This window comes from Diadema antillarum, unplaced genomic scaffold (genome assembly GCF_040938485.1).
Source record: "Diadema antillarum isolate AM-2024a unplaced genomic scaffold, OU_Dant_1.0 seq00000085_RagTag, whole genome shotgun sequence".
NCBI lineage: Eukaryota > Metazoa > Echinodermata > Echinoidea > Diadematoida > Diadematidae > Diadema > Diadema antillarum.
This window is the reverse complement of record NW_027271177.1, coordinates 1,343,854-1,365,019: the sequence shown is the minus strand read 5'-3', so window position 1 is coordinate 1,365,019 and position 21,166 is coordinate 1,343,854. Positions and strand designations below refer to the sequence as shown.

Below are 21,166 nucleotides of genomic sequence, written 5' to 3'. Positions count from 1 at the left end.
TTAACACAAAATGTTCCGTAATTCAACAAATTTGAAATCAGCACAGGGTACACGGCTATATGTGACATGGGTAAGTAAGGACCTTTCATTAGAGCAAACATTTGTACCAATTGACACAAAATGACTGTTTAATTCATTTACAATATTCCCAATGTCATGATCAAGAGTATCATTTATCTGCAACCCTGTGATCTTTTCAGCAGCAGACTTTCTACTTGGAGTTAACTCTCTTAAAACATTCCACAGTTGTCTGTGATTTCTTCTGTTTTGCGAAACACTCATTCGATAATAGTCATGTTTCAGTGTGTTACGCAGATTATTCAGATGATTCCGTACTTTTCGGTATTGTCTCCAAATTACACATGAGTTTTGGTTTTGATCTTGGTTTTCTGCTTTCTTCTTCAGCCTATCCCTCAAGTAAGATAGAGATACATATTCCTCAGTGACCCACTTTGTTTGATTACCTTTGACTCTATGTGTTACGAGAGGGGCATGCTTGTCACATACATCCAAAAACAAATGTTTCCACTTTGACCACGCTTGATCAGGATCACTTGGGACGAGACAGGTGCCCCAATCCTTTGCACTCAAGTCTGTTACAAGAGAATTAGGGTCAAACCTTTTCATTGATCTGTACGTAATTAATCTGGGCGGTAACTTAGGTCTGTACAATTTCCGTACAATATAAATCAGGTTGTGGTCGCTGATACCAAGAGTCACCACTCTGTTCTGACAAAATATTGTTTGGGAAGTTTGTCATTACAATATCAATCAAAGTTCTGCTGGTCTCAGTAACACGGGTTGGATCTTTTATCATTTGCTTCAAATTATTCTCCCTGCACAATTTGTCAACAGACCTTGACTCATTTTTACAATACATATTGTAATTGAAATCGCCAAGCACGATGACTTCACAGTTCAGTTCTGTTACTTTGGATTCACATTCATCAATATGATTTTGATAATCGACATTGGCTCTTGGAGGACGATAAAACGTTCCTATTAGAATGGGCTTGGTATTGGTGCATTTGACTTCTATCCACAAAGCCTCTAACTCACATGATTCTAAATCACATCTACGCACATATGTGACACTGTCGGCAATGTACACTCCCACCCCACCTCCTCTTCGATTTCTGTCAATTCTTTCTATCTTGTACCCATCTATATTCAACTCAGAATCCAGAATTGTATTATCCAGGTGGGTTTCAGACATTGTAAATATATCAAGAACATAATTCTTGAGCAAATCTTTCAGATAGTCTAACTTTGCTCATTGCTGGTAGGCTGCAGATGTTCAGATGTGACACTTTTACGTATACGTCTTTCATATTTACATACATGTAAGAAGTCCTGAAGAAGACTTATGATTACGCCTAAAACTTGGTTTAAGCAAACCTTCCTGTTGGACTTGCAAGTGCACTTTGTATCTCCCTGTTAGGGTCAAGATAATTTACTTTTGTTGTCAATGTCGTATTTGGACCAAATCCGTACTTGCCAGTTGATCTCTAAAATATACAAGGACCTACTGACAAGATGTACATGGACCGTTTTATAGTTATGTCTACGAGTTTTCCCATATGAAAAACGGCACAAATCAGTGACGTATCTCCCGCCTCTTTTTTTTTTTTTTTTTTTTTTTTTTTTTGGAGGGGGGGGGGGGGGGGCAGGGCCTGAGAACGAAAACTGATATTTGAATCTTTTTAAAAGATAAATGCCGGGTTTTTTCTAAAACTTGGCAAGGGAAAAATCTTGATGGAAAATGAAAAGTTCAAATGCTTCAGAACACTAGGAATTGACAAAAACAAAAGGTTCCTGGAATACAGTATATTTAGTTTTTTATGGATATCTATTAAGCCGCAGTGAGGAAACATGGAGATGACCATGAAGACACAAGGCCAAGACGCTAAGGATGAGGAAAAGATGAATGGCTCCTCGTCCCCGATGAGTACAGCCGATGCCATCAAGGACTTCGCTGATAACGCGACCACGCACGGTGTGCCACAAATCCTGAGATCAGATCGGTCCCGTCTATTCCGTCTTACGTGGGCCGTCATCACAGCGACCGCCCTGAGCTTGCTGCTGTTTCAGGGATCAAACACCATCATCGACTTCTTCCACAGACCGACGACGTCAAAAATCTCTATCATCACCAGAAAGGAACTTTTCTTCCCGTCCGTCACTATTTGCAACCTGAACATGATGAGAAGAAGCAAACTGAACGGTAATAAAAAGGAGGGGGTGACCAATGCCCAAAAATTTAACGCTAATCAGAACATTGACTGTGGTAAGATGAAAGTATCAATTTAATATAAGTTCATGAAAATTGGCCGTAACGAAGTAAAGGGCCCTTCAAGCTTTCATAATGAGAGTCTCATTTTCATTTTAATCACAATACAGTGATATAGTGGTCTCAATCATTGTTATGTTATCCCAACATTGATTTTGTTTTCATATCATCTCATCGCGAATTATTGCAATTTATACACTTTATTATTTATCATCCAATGATTTATAGAAGTGTGGGCGTTCCAAAAGGGACACTTTACTGTGTGTGAAGTCACAGGGACCTGTTTCATAAAGCTGTTCGCAAAGTTACGCATGACTTTACGAATGACTGGAATATGAAGTGTCAACATGTGTACCGATGTGATCCCTAACGGTTTAACAAAGTACGACTGTATGTCAATATTTCATATACATTGGGGGAAAAATACACTCTCAACTAAATCAGTGTACCCTTTAAAAAATCCGGGTCAGAACTGACGCGGAACTGGGTCCGTTGGGGTCACACACCGTTCCGGCTCAAAAATGACTTGGAATTTGGTCATGAAGACCCGGACTGGGGTGGGTCACCCTGACCCAATTCATGACTCTGGATGGGGTCATATCTGACCCAATTCCTTGTCATTTCTGACCCGGAACGGTGTGTAACCCCAACGGACCCAGTTCCAGGTCAGTTCTGACCCGGATTTTTTTTTTAGAGTGTATAAGCATGTAAAAATAATCATTATCATCTGTAAATTTACAATGATTAGGAAACCCACTTCGCTTGTCATATCTATTAAAGTCGTTCGTAAAGTCGTGCGTAACTTCACGAGCAGTTTTATAAAACAGGGCCCAGGTCTGTATGAATATAATGTGTATAATGCGTATACTTAAGAAAGGAAGGAGATGTGTTCAAGAATAAGGAGGAGAAGGGAGAGAGAGAGAGAGAAGAGAGAGCTACTTCTCTTTACTGCTTGCCACTACTAAACATAATTAAATCGGTGTTAATTACATCGATATAGGCAATGATAGGGCAATTTGTAAATAAGTTGCAATACATTCAAGCAACTCGAAGCAAGATTTTCATTGATTTGAATAGACATGCAATTCACGTATAGATATGACAATAATATTATACAGTGCACTCCCGTTATAACGAACACGGTTATAACGAAATTCCGGTTACAACGAAGTAATATTTAGTGCCACATTATCAACTCTATGTATTTTTATTTTTTATTCATTCGGTTATAACGAAATTTCGATATAACGAAAGAAAACTGCCGGTCCCGAGGACTTCGTTATAACGGGAGTCCACTGTATAGCCTATCTAGGAGATAGGGGCCTACATCAAAGCTCTTTTCTTCGTATCAGGGACACGTTTCGAAGGACTGATAGCTTTGGATGAACAGCATGCTCAACTCCAGGACGAATCCTCAGCGGAGAGATCCAGCGACAGTAGTTCGGACTTCGGGTTCTGGGATCTGTTCCTGGATTCGTCCTCTAGTTCAACCAGGTCCGGCGGTCTTCAATCTCCTTCCAGCCTCGGCACTCCTCAATCTTCTTACAGCATATCCTCTGAATCATCTTATGCATGGGACTCTGACTGGGGATCCTTTCTTTTTCCCACCTGGGAAAACGTGACGGACCCTAACGACTGGGAGTCTGTGTACAATGGATCTCGAATGTCGGATTTTAGCGACCTGCAGGACTATGTGAAACCCAATCGGGAAGAACTGGACGAGTACGGACAGCCTGGCGTGGACCTGATTAGACAGTGCGCCTTCGACAAGGAGCCCTGCTCATTTGAGTGCGTTCTGACGTACTACAGTATCAAGGAGGTTCTAGAGAATGGAGTCACAACCGTCTTATTCCCTTTGGTAGATGCTCGAAGCAGCCGCTCAAAAATATTTGAAGTTAGTCCATGGGCCAGGCCAGATATTGGTACCACCTGAGGTGGCAAAACCTTTTTGGTGTCATTTTGTTTGTCGGGCATAGATATTCTTATCAAGCTATGATAGTATTTCCAAATGAGTAGCTTAGTCATAATAAATGATTTTTTTTTAACCAATTTGATCTCGTTGTTATATCCCTATACTTCTGAATCGAAACTAACCGCTATACAAAGAAGCGCACTGTCTTCTGTATGTTCACAGGTGTTCTGTTGTAAACGCAGTGCGCTTAGTCTTTACTCAAGGCAGCGAAGGGAATATCCAAAGGGTTATGATGTCCACAGCGCTTAGTCTTATATTCAAGATGGCGAAGGGAATATCCAAAGCTTATAATACTGTGTATATCCCTTTATCTAAAAACAACAACAAAAGAGCAATTCATCGTGAATTTTACCGTATTTTTCAATTATCTATCATTTTCCGGTTAAAGGCTACGGTGAAAACGCTAATACCACGCCAATGTCGCTTTATTTCCATCCAACAATGAAAGATGATGCAAAATCAATGTACCGGTACACTACAATGCATTATAATAAATAATGTTGAAAATGAACAGAGTGATATTTGTTTAAAACTGATGTATTTGTTGAGAGGGTAGTATAAAAACAGTATAGATAATCCCTTTTATTAGGAACTTTAGATATGATAACGGCACATTGTTCTAAATAAAGATTAAGCGCACTGCGTGACAGCTGTTGACATCATAACCCTTTGGATATTCCCTTCGCTGCCTTGAGTAAAGACTAAGCGCACTGCGTTTACAACAAAACACCTGTGGACATACAGAAGACAGTGCTCTTCTTTGTATAGCGGTTAGTGTCGATTCAGAAGTATAGGGATATAAAAACGAGACCAAATTGGTTAAAAATTCATTTATTATGACTAAGCTACTCATGTGGAAATGCTATCATAGCTTGATAAGCATATCTATGTCCGACAAACAAAATGACACCAAAAAGGTTTTGGCACCTCAGGTGGTACCAAAAACCCATTTTTCGGGTCTTGGCCCATGGACTAAGTGGCTGTTGATTATGCAATGAGACACGAGTCAATTGTCTTCGTATCTGCGAGGCAGATCCTGTTTGGCACATGCTTCAAATATTTTTGAGCGGCGGCTTCGAAAATGGGTTTAAAGGAAATAAGACAGTTGTGACTCCATTCTCTTGAACCTCCTTGATGAAACAAGGTACAATCACACGTCGCCGGTTTAGATGGCGGTTCATGGCGGTTCAGCAAATCGCCGTGCTCCGCCAAAGACCGTGTTTACACCGTACACAAACCCTGGTTATCCGTCACTCATCCGCCATGAACCCCGAGAACCGCCAGAAAATTTAAACATGTTTAATTTTTCGTGGCGGTCTTGGCGGTTTGAAATGGACCGTGTTCACATCGCCGTTCATCGTGTAAAGATCGGCATCCTCCGTGTTTGCACCGCAAGATCCGTGATAATACCGTGTTAACACCGCCATAATTTTCAACCGAAAAGAAACAATGAAGTTAAAAGAGAATAATGGCTCCGGCGACACTTCGTGGCGGAGCAATAAAAAATACTGAATAGAGAGAAAAAAAGCAAAGATGAACCCATAATGCAAGATCGGGTAAATATATTGAATGCTATAGTTTCCTTATTTCTTTAACACATATACAGTAACAAAATGTTCAAAAAGTTGTTCAGAGTCATGAATTGGTTAAGGGTGACCCCATTCGGGGTGTTCATGACCAAATTCCAAGTCATTTTTGACCCGGAACGGTGTGTGACCCCAACGGACCCAGTTCTGGGTCAGTTCTGACTCGGATGTTTTAAGAGTGTATATGCTTCTTTGATAATGTATAATGTACATTATGCCTTTTTATTGACTGTTGTTAAAGATAATTATCATCATTGCCGTTCTTATATAGCGCATAATACCTTTGGCAAGGTCTCTATGCGTTTTAGAGGGGGAACAAAAAGATAAACAGGAAAAGGTAATTTCAGAAACAGCAACATGCTGCATAAATCATCATCTACAATCACTATGTAACTATTTTAACAGATAAGTAAAAAAAAAAAACATTCTGACCTTGTTGATGGAACTTGCACGTTTTATCACTTGGGGTGCTGTTTCACAGTTCTGGGGCGGCATAAACTACGATTGCCATAGTAGTTTGTTGTAATGGATCGAGGGTATCATATACAGATTCCCCTTACGATGTAGGAACTCTCATAGGCTCATATTTTACGAGGAGCTCTGAAAGGTAACAAGGAGCAATTTTGTGAAAAAATGGATAAACAAGCAACAAGATCTTAAATTCAATACGCGAAATAATTATGTGAAAACTTAATTGAAAAAAAAGAGAGATGTTGAAACAAGCAAGTACTTACACATCACTTGATTAATAAACCTGCAAATGAACAGGAAACTTTGGAAACTATGTTGGATTCTCCTTTGATATGTATACATCTGTTTAATGACAGTTAATACAGATATGTTAAAAATTAAAAGAGAAAGAGAAAGAGCACGTTGAAACTTGAGGATAATTGCTTATTGCATCACTTATATCAATCTGTAAAACACAGGGGGCTACAACGTTTCATAATTTCTTTAAAATTGTGTTTACCTATAAACAAAGCAAAACGCTCCTTGTTGAAACCCATTGAGGACAAGTGAAAGGGCTCTGATTGCATCCAACAACTACATGGGCTTGGTATGGACTCCTCCACCTTCCGTGTCAATCCGCGTTTGCTCCGTGTTCAAAACGTGTTGAGAACGTAGTCAAAGTGCTTTCCGCCATCATTAGGACACGGTTCACGGCGGTTTGAGAACCGCCATGAACCGCCATCTAAACCGGCGATGTGTGCAGCTTTCCCCTGTTTAAACGGCTTTCAAAAGCCGTTTCCAAAGTCCTTTAGAAACGTCTTCGAAAATAGTTGGGTTTATCAACTCTTCGCGAACACGATAACTGGCCTGTCACTGCACAGCTGCATTGCGCAATTCGACCCGAGGAGAAGAGGTCATTATAAGGCTTGCATTTTTCGTAACTGCAGTACAATACTACAAAGCCGTTTCAAAACAGCTTTGCGTTTATCAACTTCAAAAGGCTTTTACAAACAGGTTTCAGAAAACCTGTTTAGGAAACCTGTTTGGAAAGCCTCAAATTGCGGCTTTCGAAAAGGCTTTCCGAAAGGGCTTTCAAAACAGCTTTGCGTTTATCAACTCGTAAAAATTCCTTGAAAGCTGTTTGGAAAACCTGTTTCTGCCGAGAAAAAGAGTTGATAAACGCACCCAAGGAAGAATAAAGCAGCCATGCCTGAAAGTCTCAGGCGAATAAGAAGTGAATGCTCGGAGCGCTAAGAATATGATGGCAATTACTTTTCGCTATGCCTTCTTATAAAAGGTAGGTGGTACAGACACGAGGATGCCAGAACGGAAATTGAGCAAAAACTGCTGAAATAAAGATGAAAATTACTCGACTTGGCATTTCCGGGCACTAATCTGATATCAACAAAGAATTATACTTGAAGATTATTCCATATTAATTTTATTTGCGGAAACTAAGCGGAAATGTGATAAAACCAGCTTTCCAGGAGGGTACAGTTTTAAACATTTTCACATGATACAGCTCTGATTTACACTTTTGCGCAAATTTCTGAACGGAATTGACTTTTGTTTTACATGCTTTATCATTAAGTGAAATTTCGTTTCATTTAATAAATAAATAAGCAAAATATGGCCAACATTATGATAACGTTCAAAATGAATCTTCAGATTCCTCCGCAAGACGGCGGCGTCGAACATCGATCATCAAAGGCACAAGTGCACCTGTGGAATTCTTTTTAACGTCAATAGAAATCTGCCAACTGTTTGAGTTATTACAGCCAGTTGGAACTCCATGTATAAAACCTCCTTGGTACTATTAAGCACATTGGTTGACTCGTGCTTTATCTCGTGTTTGTATACTACAATTGTACTTCTCATTCGTTGCTGATAAAAAAAAAAGAATATCCAAGCTACGAAATTCCGACATTGTTATGTTAAGTAGTCCAAGGCGGGCAAGGCACATATATTAAATGAAAGAAAGATAATTATTATTCAGAGGGGTGAAGATTCAGGTGAAAGTTTCTTCAATTTGTCTCCCTCTACAAATTAAATTTGTTAAGATCCCAACTGCTGATCTGTAAATTAACAAACATGTCGGGAAAAAAAAACAGCCGGTGTAGAGGGAGACTGATTGAAGAAACTTACAGCTGAACCTTCACCCCTCTGAATAATATATTTCTTTCAAGAAATGTCATATTGACACTCAGGACAAAAAACCCAAACAAACAAACAAAGAAACAAACAAGCCCTGTTTCCATCCCGAGATGCACTACACATTGTGAATTCTATGACATTTATTTCATTTGTCTCCAGGTAGGATGGATGCCTTTCACAACTTTGAACGCGTGAAAAAAAAAAGTGCTAATACAGCAGAAACTTTACTTCCTGCATGGCTTTTAACCTGATGATAAAGGTTCCACTTCATAAAGTGCAGCACAAAAACTTTTCTCAGGTTAAGATGTTTCATGGTTATAGCCTGTAATGAAGGAGGGCTGTCGTGGCTGAGTGGTTAGGTCGTGCCACACGAATAAGACAGATTAGGCTACCATGTACTTATGGATGTTCGAGTCCGAGCCCGGCAATAGTGCCCTTTCGCAGACACTTTATCGTCATCGCCTTTTTTTTCGATGTAGACTTGAAGCCGCCGGTTCAGTATTTAAGAGAGTCATGTATGCAGGTATAAAACCTACCTTATACAGAATCCACTTCACTCCCACTGAGTTCATTAATTGTCTCTTAAAGAGTAGGGAGAAATCCCGCTGAAGTTGTCAAGTAGGTGAGGCCTATACTGATCAGATTTGCAAAGGACTGATAATCATGATGATAATGCCACGACAAAGTAGGCATATACAACATTGTACTACTCACGTATCTATTATGTAACCACATGTTTCTACTGGTATCAAAATTGAAAATTGAAAACTTGTATTGAGTTATACATTGATATTATTGAAATATGATTTGCTATACGTGGCCACCGAGGGAGTAAAGATACTTGCTTCAGAAAAACACGGGACCGACTGTTTTAATCTCCACCAAAGGACTATAGGCGATGAGAATAAGTTGTCTTGCTTTAGAACAAAACCACTCCTGTACGGTTACTCAAATCTGAAATTAATTTCAGGATTTATAATCCATAGATCTTATATCTCCAATTCTCTTTCGCTGTCTGACCATGTATACCGTATACATATATATATATATATATATATATATATATATATATATATATTGTTTTTATCTACTTTGATCCTCAGAAAATTCACGAAGATCCAAGACATTCGCTACGGGAATTGTTATATTTTTAACCAGTTCAAGAAATCGGCCGTCAAAACAAGAAGCACGGGCTCGCAATACGGTAAAATGTGATCAGCGTTTGGCCGCAAATTCAATTCATCTGTTATGTTCTTTTGTTAATTCTTTGCCATATATTGGATGCATTCTAGAGAGAACAACCACACGAAAGTCTTTGTCTTTGAGGTATGTTTTTTTTTCCCATATGCATACTAGTACAAAATATGCGGAGCTTAATTCCTAAAGGCCCCGAGTTCTCATTCGGTTACTGCCAGTGCAGCGAGATTAGCTTTTATTTCCTTTTTAAGTTTTGAATTTATCATTTTGTTTCTTAGTTCTCTACCACAAGAAAAGAGGTCATTTTGTTTTGGGTATTAAATTTGAGCCAAGTCTTGATAACTGTCAGGTAGGAGTTGGGCTTAACATACTTATGCAACAAAACGTTTTGCAGCATAATTTTACACATATTTGTATTTTTATCAGGTGTGCACGACAGCACCCATGAAAGGTACGTTTATTGTCAATAATGTGAAACAGGTCACAATTTCCCCTTCCAAATAGGTGCGTTCTAAACATATCGTTTTGAAATGGTACAATAGTCCATGTAATCATTAGCTATTCATCAGTCAATATTTTAGGAGGCAAGGATATGGTAATGGTCTATTCGAATACATGATGAATACTGACCGATCTGATAAATGGCAATATGGACTTAATAGAAGGGAGTAAAATTAGAGATCTTTTCTTCAAAAATTCAAATAATTATTGTTAAGTGATAACTTTCCAGTGTCGAAAATTAATCAATGGGTAATGTTTGTTATTCTGATGGTTCATTGATATCAATCGGATAACAAATTAAGGTAGGGAAAAAGTAGGCGGTTTGAAATGGTATATGAGGTGTTTGGTTTTTTTTTGTCTATGAAGCGTGACAGCCACTTCACCAAATTTGCATATGATACAAATTTCGTAAAGTGGCTATCATTATCATAATTATAAGAAAGACATGAAAAGATTGTTTTCTATGTGAGTGTGACACTGTGGGGTATTATGTAGTTATTACTCCCATATTGTATATAAAATTTTAGGAAAAACCGACTCAAACCCCAAGTAGAAGCCTTTACAAGTTCTACTTTAAACACCAATTATAGGCATTACTTTCTCTTTCACAGAACCGATAATGGATTCCTGCAATGCTTATAATAATGACGAATATATGATTTTGCTGTAGTAGAAGTCTTCCATTTTCATGAGATCCCATACTCAAGAAGTAAAACTCTCTTGCTTACATTGCTTCAGTTGTTATCGTTGCCAATGCGAGTAACTTGATTCGCCGTCCCACCACTGATTAATATACGCCTCATAACTGACGTGATCTGCGACAAAATTTCGTGTATGTTCCTGTGAAAGATAATTATTATAATACGCAATAAATTATCCGTTGTAATATGTATATAAATGGATGAGTTAAACTGTGAAGAATGTACTCAATCAGAGACATATTGAGTGAAGTAAAACAAAAACCTGATATTATAGATTTGTTAAATCAATATCTATTACCCTCTTCATTGTTGTTGTTGTTTTTTTACCTCTCTACATCACAACTTTTAGGTCTGCACTTGACTCTGTTCGTTGATGAGCCAGAATATGTTGGTGTCCTCAGTCCGGAAGTAGGAGTAGTCGTATCCATCAATCATCCATCCATTTTTCCCTTTCCTGAAGACGATGGCATCCTCGTATCTGCCGGACAGGTTGCATCCATTGGACTTAAAAGGGTATATCTTTATTTCTATTAGCGAAATCAAAAGTAAAACATAGCTTCGGTATGCCCGCAGAATCTGTTCATATTTGCTATAAAATTGACACATTATATTGAAAAGCAATGCGTGCATTAATGCTGTCTGGCATGATTTAGTTTGGGTAACGACGAAAATGCAATGTATCATAGCCAAATAAGTACTCCGATAGTATCAAAATCTCAGAGCACATCTTATCATGGTTCACGATAAATACAATATGTCGCACACTGCATAACGTCATCTAATCGTGATTCTGCCAACCATATCCGAACGGAGATCATTCATTCAAAGAAGACTCTTTGGCGTCTGTTTGATATGTATCAAATTATATCTTTTTAATGAAACCGAATACAGTTCAAGTTCAAGTTCAAGATTTGAACTAACACGTGGGATAAAAGCCACCGTATACGATCTAAACCATGGTCAATTTGGTCTCCAAATACTCATAACCATAACAATTCATCCTTCTCGCGGCAAATCGCGTCAGCCGGACAACTTCCTGAGTGAACTCTTTTGATATACTGCTAGCAAGTCCCCAATACTGACAGATGAATTTGAAACCTTTCCATGTTTTAGGTTTGAAAATAGTACAAGTATAAGTCAAAATTAGTCTCTTCAGATTCATGATTGTTGATTCGTATCATTCACATTGTTATTGACATGATACGTATACATCACGCATAACAATTTATAAGGAGAGATATGGCGAATCAAAGAAATACACACACGCACACACACACACACACACACCCAACACACAAACGGAAAATGGAGTATTATTTTTTTGTCATTGTCGTCATTTCCCGAAAGACGCACATCACTCGTCTCCCAGAGCCATACGGTAACTGCGGGAAAGGCGGTGAGGATTACTACGCTAAGGATGAATATGACTTTTCCAAGCGTTCGTGCTTGAAGGTGTGCCTGGAAAGAGAGATGTTGAAGCAATGCAACTGTGTCACCGACATCCTCGTCAATGGTACCATATGCTCCCCCACCAACATAACAGATCGTAAGTCAGTCATTTTTGTTTAAGACACCTTTTGTTGTATGTTAGTCTTGGAGTAAACTATTTTAGTTAATTCTGCCGGGGACTATGTAATAAAAGCAAAATGTTGTCTCAAAGAGGAGAAAAGTCGTTTTCAGTTCTAGGTCACGTTTATGGAAATTGTATTCACGGTATTATGGTATTTTCATTCTAAAAGAAAGTCTAAATTACAGAAATTGAGAGACTCACAAACGAAGAGGGAAAATGGAAGATGAGAAGAGAGCATGAAGCATTCAAAAAAAAAATGTTTTCTGAAATCATTGATACTTGATGATAGCTAGATGAGGAGCAGAAACAGACGCAAGTGTAGCTCAATTTCGAGTATATTCATGATACTGCTTTAACAAATTGCGTGTATCTGTAAAACTAAGAATAACCCAGTCCAGACATGTAGTGGAAAACAATGAAACGTTTTCAAACAAAAGAAATGATAATGTTCATAGAATGCAATTATGCATCTACTGGCATATATGCACTCTGAAAATTCAAACGGTAAATCTAACATTTTAAATGTTGTCGATCCTTGAACCCTTCGTAAATATCAACAATATAACTCTCAAAATGTTGGTTTACCATTTCCCCCTTTTCTAAAGAGTGTGCCAATGTGGTGTACACACTGATGAGGTGTGAACATTGAGAAAGCGATCATTCCTGTTACAGGGTGTTTTAACAACTTCTCAACTTAGGCAAAATTCAAACAGAAATACAAAGTTAAAAAGTTTACCACATCATAATCATGATATTTTTGACCCCCCCCCCCCCAATAAAAAATGAAACTATCCACACTTCGCTTCTATAATAATGATCAGACAAACTATTACCGTATTATTTCATGCCACGTATTCTTCTCATTCAAACGAAGAGAAATGCCGTATTAGAGTCTTCAAAAAGTACATCAGGAATACACTTGGCTGTGAGTGCGAAAACCCGTGCGAGTAAGTACTGTTTGTTTCCATACAGGACGTAATTATCAAAATATGGATAAGATTATTTGATGAAATTGTTCTCGATATTGACAGAGTCCAAACATTGTTTTTTTCTAGCATTGGGCCGAATGCATAAACGCTAGCAATTGCTTGTGCTAGCCTTTTACTCGAATCCTTATGCATAAAAACAAGCAATTTCTTTCGAGCAGAAGCTTTTGCTAGCAAGCACAAGCAATTGCTTAGAGACCAAGCATTTGCTTAAAAACGTATGCATAAAACATATACCTTTTGCTAGTTCTTGCTAGCAATTGCTCACGATTTTCCAAGTTCTGTAAAATGAGCTTGAGCTTTTGCTTAACCGGAAAGTTCCCTTTACGTATCATTTTTATGTTTATGAAAGAAAGATCACACTTGTGAAGGAGTGGTATAAATCTACAAGAAATTACTCCTAAGTAGTGTAAGAAACTTTTTCATTTCAACAACGGGAATGTCCAGTGGTTAGCACGCAAAATTAGATGAAAAACAGGTAGGATGTCTAACTTCGGTGGAGAGCAAGGAGACCTCTCTCCGCGTGCGATCTGGCAGATCCGGGCTACTGTAAGCTGCAGTGATGGGAATCAGCCAGTGATACGTGTGTGTGTGTGTGTGTGTGTGTGTGTATAGATGTGTGTGTATGTGTCTGTGTGTGAATTTCATAGCTCTTCTGCTATGTCAGGAAATGTTTCCACACACACATGCCCTTTCAAATACATGCTGCCATACTCGCCTTTGTTCATGTGTTCGCACAGGCGCGACGTCCCTTTTGTTGAAAACGCAAGCAATTTCTTGTGCGGGACAAGCGAAAGGTATTAGCATAAGCAAAAGGTTATGCATATGGATTTAAGCAATTGCTTGAGCTAGACCTTTTGCTAGATGAGCTTCCGCTTTTGCTTGAAGCAATTGCTTAAGCAACTGCTTGTTTTATGCATTCGGCCCATTGTCTTCATTGATGAACTGTTGTGGCTCAGTTGATGGCAAAGACATTGGACTGCCCATTTGATATCGGTGGCTCGAGTCCATGAGCTGTGGTAGTTGCACCCTTACGATAAAGCAAAGCACATTTAGCCTCGTTGCTTAGTCCTTTGGAAAGGAATCAGAGGGGAATTCACTCAAAATGATACATGTATTATTATACTGTACGTGGATTGAACGAATGCAACAATAGAGTCTACATAAAGGAGAAGATATCAGTGCAGTTGGATAAAAACCGGACAATCCATATAAAAGACGTCGGCTCTATGGTCGCTTGTTCACAAGCATTCATTGCTTGTAATACTTGGCGGCCTCGTAAATCACACAGACACACACAAACACACACACACACACACACACATGTAATCATGATACAATTCGGATCTTCTGGGGGTATTTCATCAATTTAGTCAGCGCTGACAAGTTGTCAGTCTCTGACAATTTCAGCAAAATCCTTGGTTTTGATTGACTGAGATGCTCTGGTCACTGACTGTTACCATGGTGATTGTCAGAGACTGACAACTTGTCAGCGCTGACTAAATTGATGAAACACTTCCCAGGAATGTTAAATCGCCAAATCAACTTTCTTCGGAATAGGGCTACTCTGGCGAAGAAGTTAATATTGAAGGGAATGTCTATATCTTCAATATTTCCAGAAACAAAATATTCTATTGCGTTCGATTTAGCTCGTTAAGGCCGTGTCACACCTTTCCGGGCAAGCCTTGCGTGCGACTTGCAAAGAACAATTTTGACTACCCGGAGGTCCCCGTAGATGATCCGCACATGACAGTACCTAGCACGTATCTCAACTGTAGTCGCCCGGAGGTGCGCACGCATATATATATATATTTGTTTTACCCGCAACCGTGTTTAGGCCCTGTCACACCTTTCCGGGCTAGCTACTCGGGCTTGTTATGTGTAGGGGTTTTCTAGCATACCGGACATTCCTGAGGGCGGAAAAGGATTTGAACGAGCCAGCGCATGTGTCTTACTTGCCGGACGCGTTCTACGTAAATTATACTTGCGAGTATACTGTGTGACCTTTGTACCAGTCGCGTGGGGGCTGACAACTCAGTGAAGGAATTCCTCTGATGGAATGACTGAAATCCCACCGAATTTCATTATCTTGGCTGCATACGGGACTGCGAAGTACCTGCGTGGGAGTTGCTTGGGAAGTGCTGCCGCTAAGGGCCTCCTACCAGCGTTCTGAGTGGACCTCTCTGGGCATTCCCGCGACTCACCAGGAAAAAGTTTTGGTCATGCTCAAAACTTGGCTGCGGTTAAATCGGACTTGCGTGAGCACCTCCGGGCAACTACAGGCGAGATACGCGCTAGACTGTTAGGTGCGGACCAACTGCGGTGAGCTCCGAAGAGTAAATTTGTTTCCCCGCAAGTCAAGCCGCAAAACTTCCCCAGATACGGTACTATGACAGGCATGAATGAAAATTGCAAACATTCTTGTTCGCCCTCTGAAAATCTTCTACGTGCTGGAAACTACCTGCTCGCCACATGCCCGCGTAGCTTGGCCGGAACGGTGTGACACGGCCTTAAACGAGATAAAAGAAAATCATTGTCAATGCAAATTAATACAAACACACACACACACACACACACACGCATGCACACGCACATCCAATACAATACAATACAATATTAGTATTTCTATAGCGCTCTTACAAATATGTATCACAGCGCTTCACAAATCCATCTTTCACTCGGGAGGTAGGAGAAAAGAACGATAGAAAAAAATACAACAAACAAGGAGAGAAAGAAAAAAAGTACATAATGAATCAATCAGTTATTGAAAAGGAAAGTCTTCAACGACTTCTGGAAAACTGACAGAGATGGTGATTCCCCGATACTTTGAGGGAGCTGATTCCATAGGCATGGGGCAGCTACCGAGAAGATTCTGTCTCCTGTCCGAGTGAAAGTCCTAGGAACAGACAGCCGGGTTGGGTCTTGACCTGACCGCATTCCTTGTCTTTTAGATTGGTGACGTGAAAGTAGACTCATGAGGTAAGATGGAGCACAATTCTGAAGGCATTTGTACGTGATTGACAGGATTTTGTAGATGATTCGCTTTTGCACAGGGAGCCAGTGTAATTGCTGAAGAAGAGGAGAGGCATGGTCACGCTTCTTGGCTAGAAAAACCAGCTTTGCAGCACGGCTTTGAGCACGTTGAAGGCGCTGGACATTACTTGAAGAAGTACCTGACAGCATGGAGTTTGCATAGTCTATTCTTGAGGTAACGAGAGCTCTCACAGCATGCTCACAAGCTTTCTGATCGAGGAAAGGCCTGATACGTGCAATATTTGAGAGATGAAAATGAAGCGAACTGCTTAGAGAAGAAACGTGGTGATTCAGCTTCATGGAGGAGTCAATTTCGACACCAAGGCTTCTAACTGAACTTGATGGATGAATGACGACATTACCAACAGTCAGGGTGACATCAGATATCAAGGGATGGAACCGCGGATTAGCAACAGCAAGGAATTCAGTTTTGTCACAGTTCAGTTTCAACAGATTACCCTCCATCCACAGCTGTAGGTCCCTGACACATGCAGATAATGTGGTGAGAGCAAATTCAATTGCCTGGCTGTCCTTCGGGTCTGCAGACGTGTAGAATTGCACGTCGTCAGCATAGCTATGATGCTGTATGCCCTCATGGTGATTGATGATGTCAGCCATGGGTTGAGTATATAGACTGAAAAGTTGCGGGCCTAGTACGGAACCTTGAGGAACTCCGAAAGCAAGAGACATTGGTTCCGAAAACTCACCTGTAACCTTCAACCTGAAGCTGCGGTCGGAGAGGTAAAAGGTGAACCAAGCTTTCACACTCCCGGAGATGCCAAAGTTGCTCGTTAAGCGAGCCAGCACAATATCATGGTCAACACAGTCAAATGCAGCAGACAGGTCTAAGAAGACGATGAAGGTAACGAGCTTGTTGTCCAGTGCTCTGAGGATGTCGTCTTGTACCTTCAAGAGAGCAGTCTCAGTACTATGCCAACGTCGGTAAGCTGACTGGTTCTCAACATAGAGATCATTCGTATCCAGGTAGTTGGAGACTTGAGACAAAGCAGCTTTCTCAATTATCTTTGAAAGAAATGAGAGATTGGAGACTGGTCTGTAGTTTTTCAAGTTATCACGATTTAGGTTTGGTTTCTTGATCAGAGGAGTCACCACAGCTTCCTTCAACGACGATGGGAAGACACCACTGCTGAGTGATGTGGCAACAATTGACGCAATGTAGGGGAGAAAAGTGTTGATGGTCTCCTTCAGCAGCCACGTAGGCAGTGGGTCTAGCAAACATGACTTATTAGGCGCAGAGTGAATTAATTTGTACACCTCCTGGGCCGTGATGGCATCAAAATCTGCCAGCTCGGCTCCAGATGTATCCACAATCGATCCACTTGAACAGACGTCAGTATGCGATTCCTCGTTCCTAAGTTGGAGATTTTCTCTGATAGTTTCCACTTTCTTTACAAAGAATGTGGCAAATCTGTCAGGCAATGATGGACATGTAGATGGCATGTCTGCAGGTAGGATTGCTGGTGACCTATTCAAGAGTGTGTTCAGGACACGAAACACGTTCTTCACATCTGCACTTTTCAACTTTTCTCTGTAATACTTTGATTTCTCCTTGTGAATGAGACGACAGACGGCATGAATCTGAGTTAGGTACTGATGGCGGCTCTCTGGTGTTTGTAACTTTCTCCAGCGCCTTTCGAGTTTTCGCCGTGAGCGTCTCGCTTGGTGAATTTCATTCGTATACCAAGGTTGATGACGGCAAAAACGATGAACACGCTTGGTGGACGGACAATGTTTGTTGAGCACATCCAGAATGGTACTGTGGTAGAATGCAATCTGATCATCAACATCACCGTCGAAAGGAAAGTCATGAAACGCTTCATTGATGTCCGTGATGAAGGAACCCTTGTCTAAGTTTCGAAAGTTTCTGCAATGCGATGTTGCATCATGTTGCTTAGGTTTAGCTGCATCAACAGTACAGCTAATGATGAAATGATCCGAGTACAGTTTATCGCAAGCTCGACAGTCGACCACAGGTGACTCATCCAGCCTGGAGATTACGAGATCAAGAGTGTGGCCTAATTTGTGTGTTGCAGTAGTGACATGCTGCTGCAGACCTGCTTCCTCAATGATTTCCAAGAAACACGCTACATCCGGCTTACGGGGGTATCTACGTGCATGTTGAAGTCACCCAAGATAAGAAGCTTCCAGGAATACGTAGTCAGCTCACAAACAAATTCCTCAAACTCCTGAAGAAACTCCTGTGTCTTAAAACCATTCCTCATGGAAGGTGGGGGTCTGTAGATGACAAGATAACATATTGACCGTGAGAGGTTGGTAACAGCAGCTAGTTCAAAGGTGTCGTGGGAAGACAGGATGTTGATGTTTGCAGTGGACAAGTTCAATGCAGTTTTGTAGATGACTGCTATCCCACCATGAGGGTCATTCCTACCACGGGCCACATTTAAGAATGTATAACCCGCTGGTGTGCACTCATCAATGACAACCGGATCAACACTATATGCAACCAGGTTTCCGTAAGGAACATGATATCCACATTGCTATCAATAACATGTTCAAGCAGGAGGTTAGTCGTAGCACATGCACGCACACAAACAGTCACACGATCACATAGGTCATGAGCGATCTTTGCTCGTCAGTACCTTTACATGAAGCAAATTTGGAAGTTATGGAGTACATGTACAGTCTGTACACGCAAATTACTAACGTAACATAACTGACAAAAGACACACACACACGCACGCGCGCACACACAGCCAGGATGCGAGAAAGATATGAAGCACGGCTCTGTATGTAACCGTTACTGTTGATGTGTATCTCTGAGTGTTTTTATGTGTTATCATTTTTCTCTCACAAAGTGAAAACGTCTACAGTGCGAGAATCTCAACGGCTCGATGGCCCAGTGAAAGATACGAAGTATGTAACTTTTTCTCTCGCACATACAATGAAAACGTATTACCAAAACGAAGTAAACACATTGTTTTCAAACTGTTAAAGTGTAACGCAACACTGACAGGTGAATTAATTAAGAGTGAAATACGATGTCAGAATGGTAGGGGATTACCAAACATGAGCATAAGATAAGAATTATAAAGTTTTCGCATACATTCACGAAATTGAGATTTAGTCGCCACCACTTTCCAAAGTTTTAAAGAGGTGATGTCACGACCCGCAAAACACGATTTAAGGTTGGTTTAGATAAAAGAAAAAAGAGTTTAGACCGGAATACTGCAAGTTTAATGTAAATGGAATTTAATCTTTTCACATGTCAAGAAAGAATAATTTAGCTTACATCATATGATGTCATGACGTCAGAATGGTAGAATTCTGATAAACTTTTGATCTAACTATGTACCTAACTTATTATTTTTACACTTCAAATTAAAGCAGATGTTCATTAATTCATTGATAAAGTGTCGGCCAACGGCATTTCTACCTAGAGATTGTATTTGATGATATCAAAATAAACAGCGGAAACGCATAAACTAGACTTAACCTTTATATCGGGGACTATAAAGTATTTTCTGGGTGCTTAATGTGAGTTAAAGTTTTTAAGTGTCTGTCTTCTATCAGGGATTCTGAGATAGCTGCGGAAAAGAAAACGTCGCCTAGAACTTTGCTGATAATCAGTAATAAATCGAATTCAAATCTATTTTCTAGGAGCATCTTTACACGAGGCTCAAAGCTGAAAACGGACCAGGAAAATTTAGTTCATTCAAGGACCAGGCCAGGTAAGATTCATAGGGACGCGTGCTGCTTTACAAGCAGGGACAAGACGAAACCGAAATGTACACTACTGAAATATTAATTTCTTTAAAAATTGTAATCATTACTTCAGAAATTTGTAAAGAATTAAGAAGCAGGGACAAGGACGAAACCGAAATGCACTCTACTGAAATTGATTACTTCAGAAATATCTCCACATCGCTTCATTTCACTTCTTTGTTTCGCGACTATAGTCGCTAAGTGTTATTACTTTATGCGATTACTCATGACATGCCACAGCAAAACACAAAACTGAAATGAAGCGATGTGGAGATATTTCTGAAGTAATGATTAAGATTAAGAAAATAATATTTCAGTAGAGTGCATTTCGGTTTCGTCCTTGTCCCTGCTTGTAAAGGATGAAACCAAAATGCACTCTACTGAAATTAATTCTTTAAAAATTTAATCATTGCTTCAGAAATATCTCCACATCGCTTCATTTCACTTCTGTGTTTTGCTATGGCTTGTCATGAGAAATCGCATAAAGTAATGACACTTAGCGACTAGTTCCTATATACAATGTATTTCGGTGACGCGACATTTGCTCCTGCGACAATTGCTCCTGTCTTTTTCTCCAAAGACTTAGTTAATGTTAGGGTTGTGATAGGCTTTAAGGCTTAATTTGATATGTGAGGATTAGGACTATGGAAAGGGTTAAGCATTTGCGTAGAATTTATTTCTGGCTTAGCGTGCAGATACTTCATGGGAGCAATTGTCGCAGGAGCAAATGTCGTGGAACATTTATATTTCATAGTATGTAGTCCACGGTACAAAGCGGATGAGCTGGATTCTACACAAGATCCACTTTGAAACTTCAAGAAACATCTGTAAATTGCTCGTTTGGGTTAGGGTTAACGTTGAGGTTAAACATTCTATATCGAATTTGCAAGCTCTCCTAGTCAACAGCAATATTCAAAGCTTAAGTTTGCCATGGCTTAAGCAATCACTTTGCGGGATCAAATCTGCATTTATACATTCATGA

At 40.0% G+C, this 21,166-nt stretch overlaps 1 protein-coding gene across 1 annotated transcript in view; it reads left to right on the top strand.

Moving 5' to 3' along the window:
- LOC139726470 (epithelial sodium channel subunit gamma-2-like) overlaps positions 1 to 21,166 on the top strand; it is a 38,353-nt gene that overhangs the window by 15,734 nt on the left and 1,453 nt on the right. Inside the window, exons 2-9 of the mRNA XM_071637425.1 lie at positions 1,864 to 2,224; positions 3,643 to 4,078; positions 9,556 to 9,656; positions 11,201 to 11,364; positions 12,199 to 12,397; positions 13,296 to 13,368; positions 19,278 to 19,335; positions 20,080 to 20,150. Of these exons, the coding sequence (XP_071493526.1) occupies positions 1,873 to 2,224; positions 3,643 to 4,078; positions 9,556 to 9,656; positions 11,201 to 11,364; positions 12,199 to 12,397; positions 13,296 to 13,368; positions 19,278 to 19,335; positions 20,080 to 20,150 (1,454 nt within the window). The 5' untranslated portion in view covers positions 1,864 to 1,872. The remainder of the gene's footprint in view (positions 1 to 1,863; positions 2,225 to 3,642; positions 4,079 to 9,555; positions 9,657 to 11,200; positions 11,365 to 12,198; positions 12,398 to 13,295; positions 13,369 to 19,277; positions 19,336 to 20,079; positions 20,151 to 21,166) is intronic.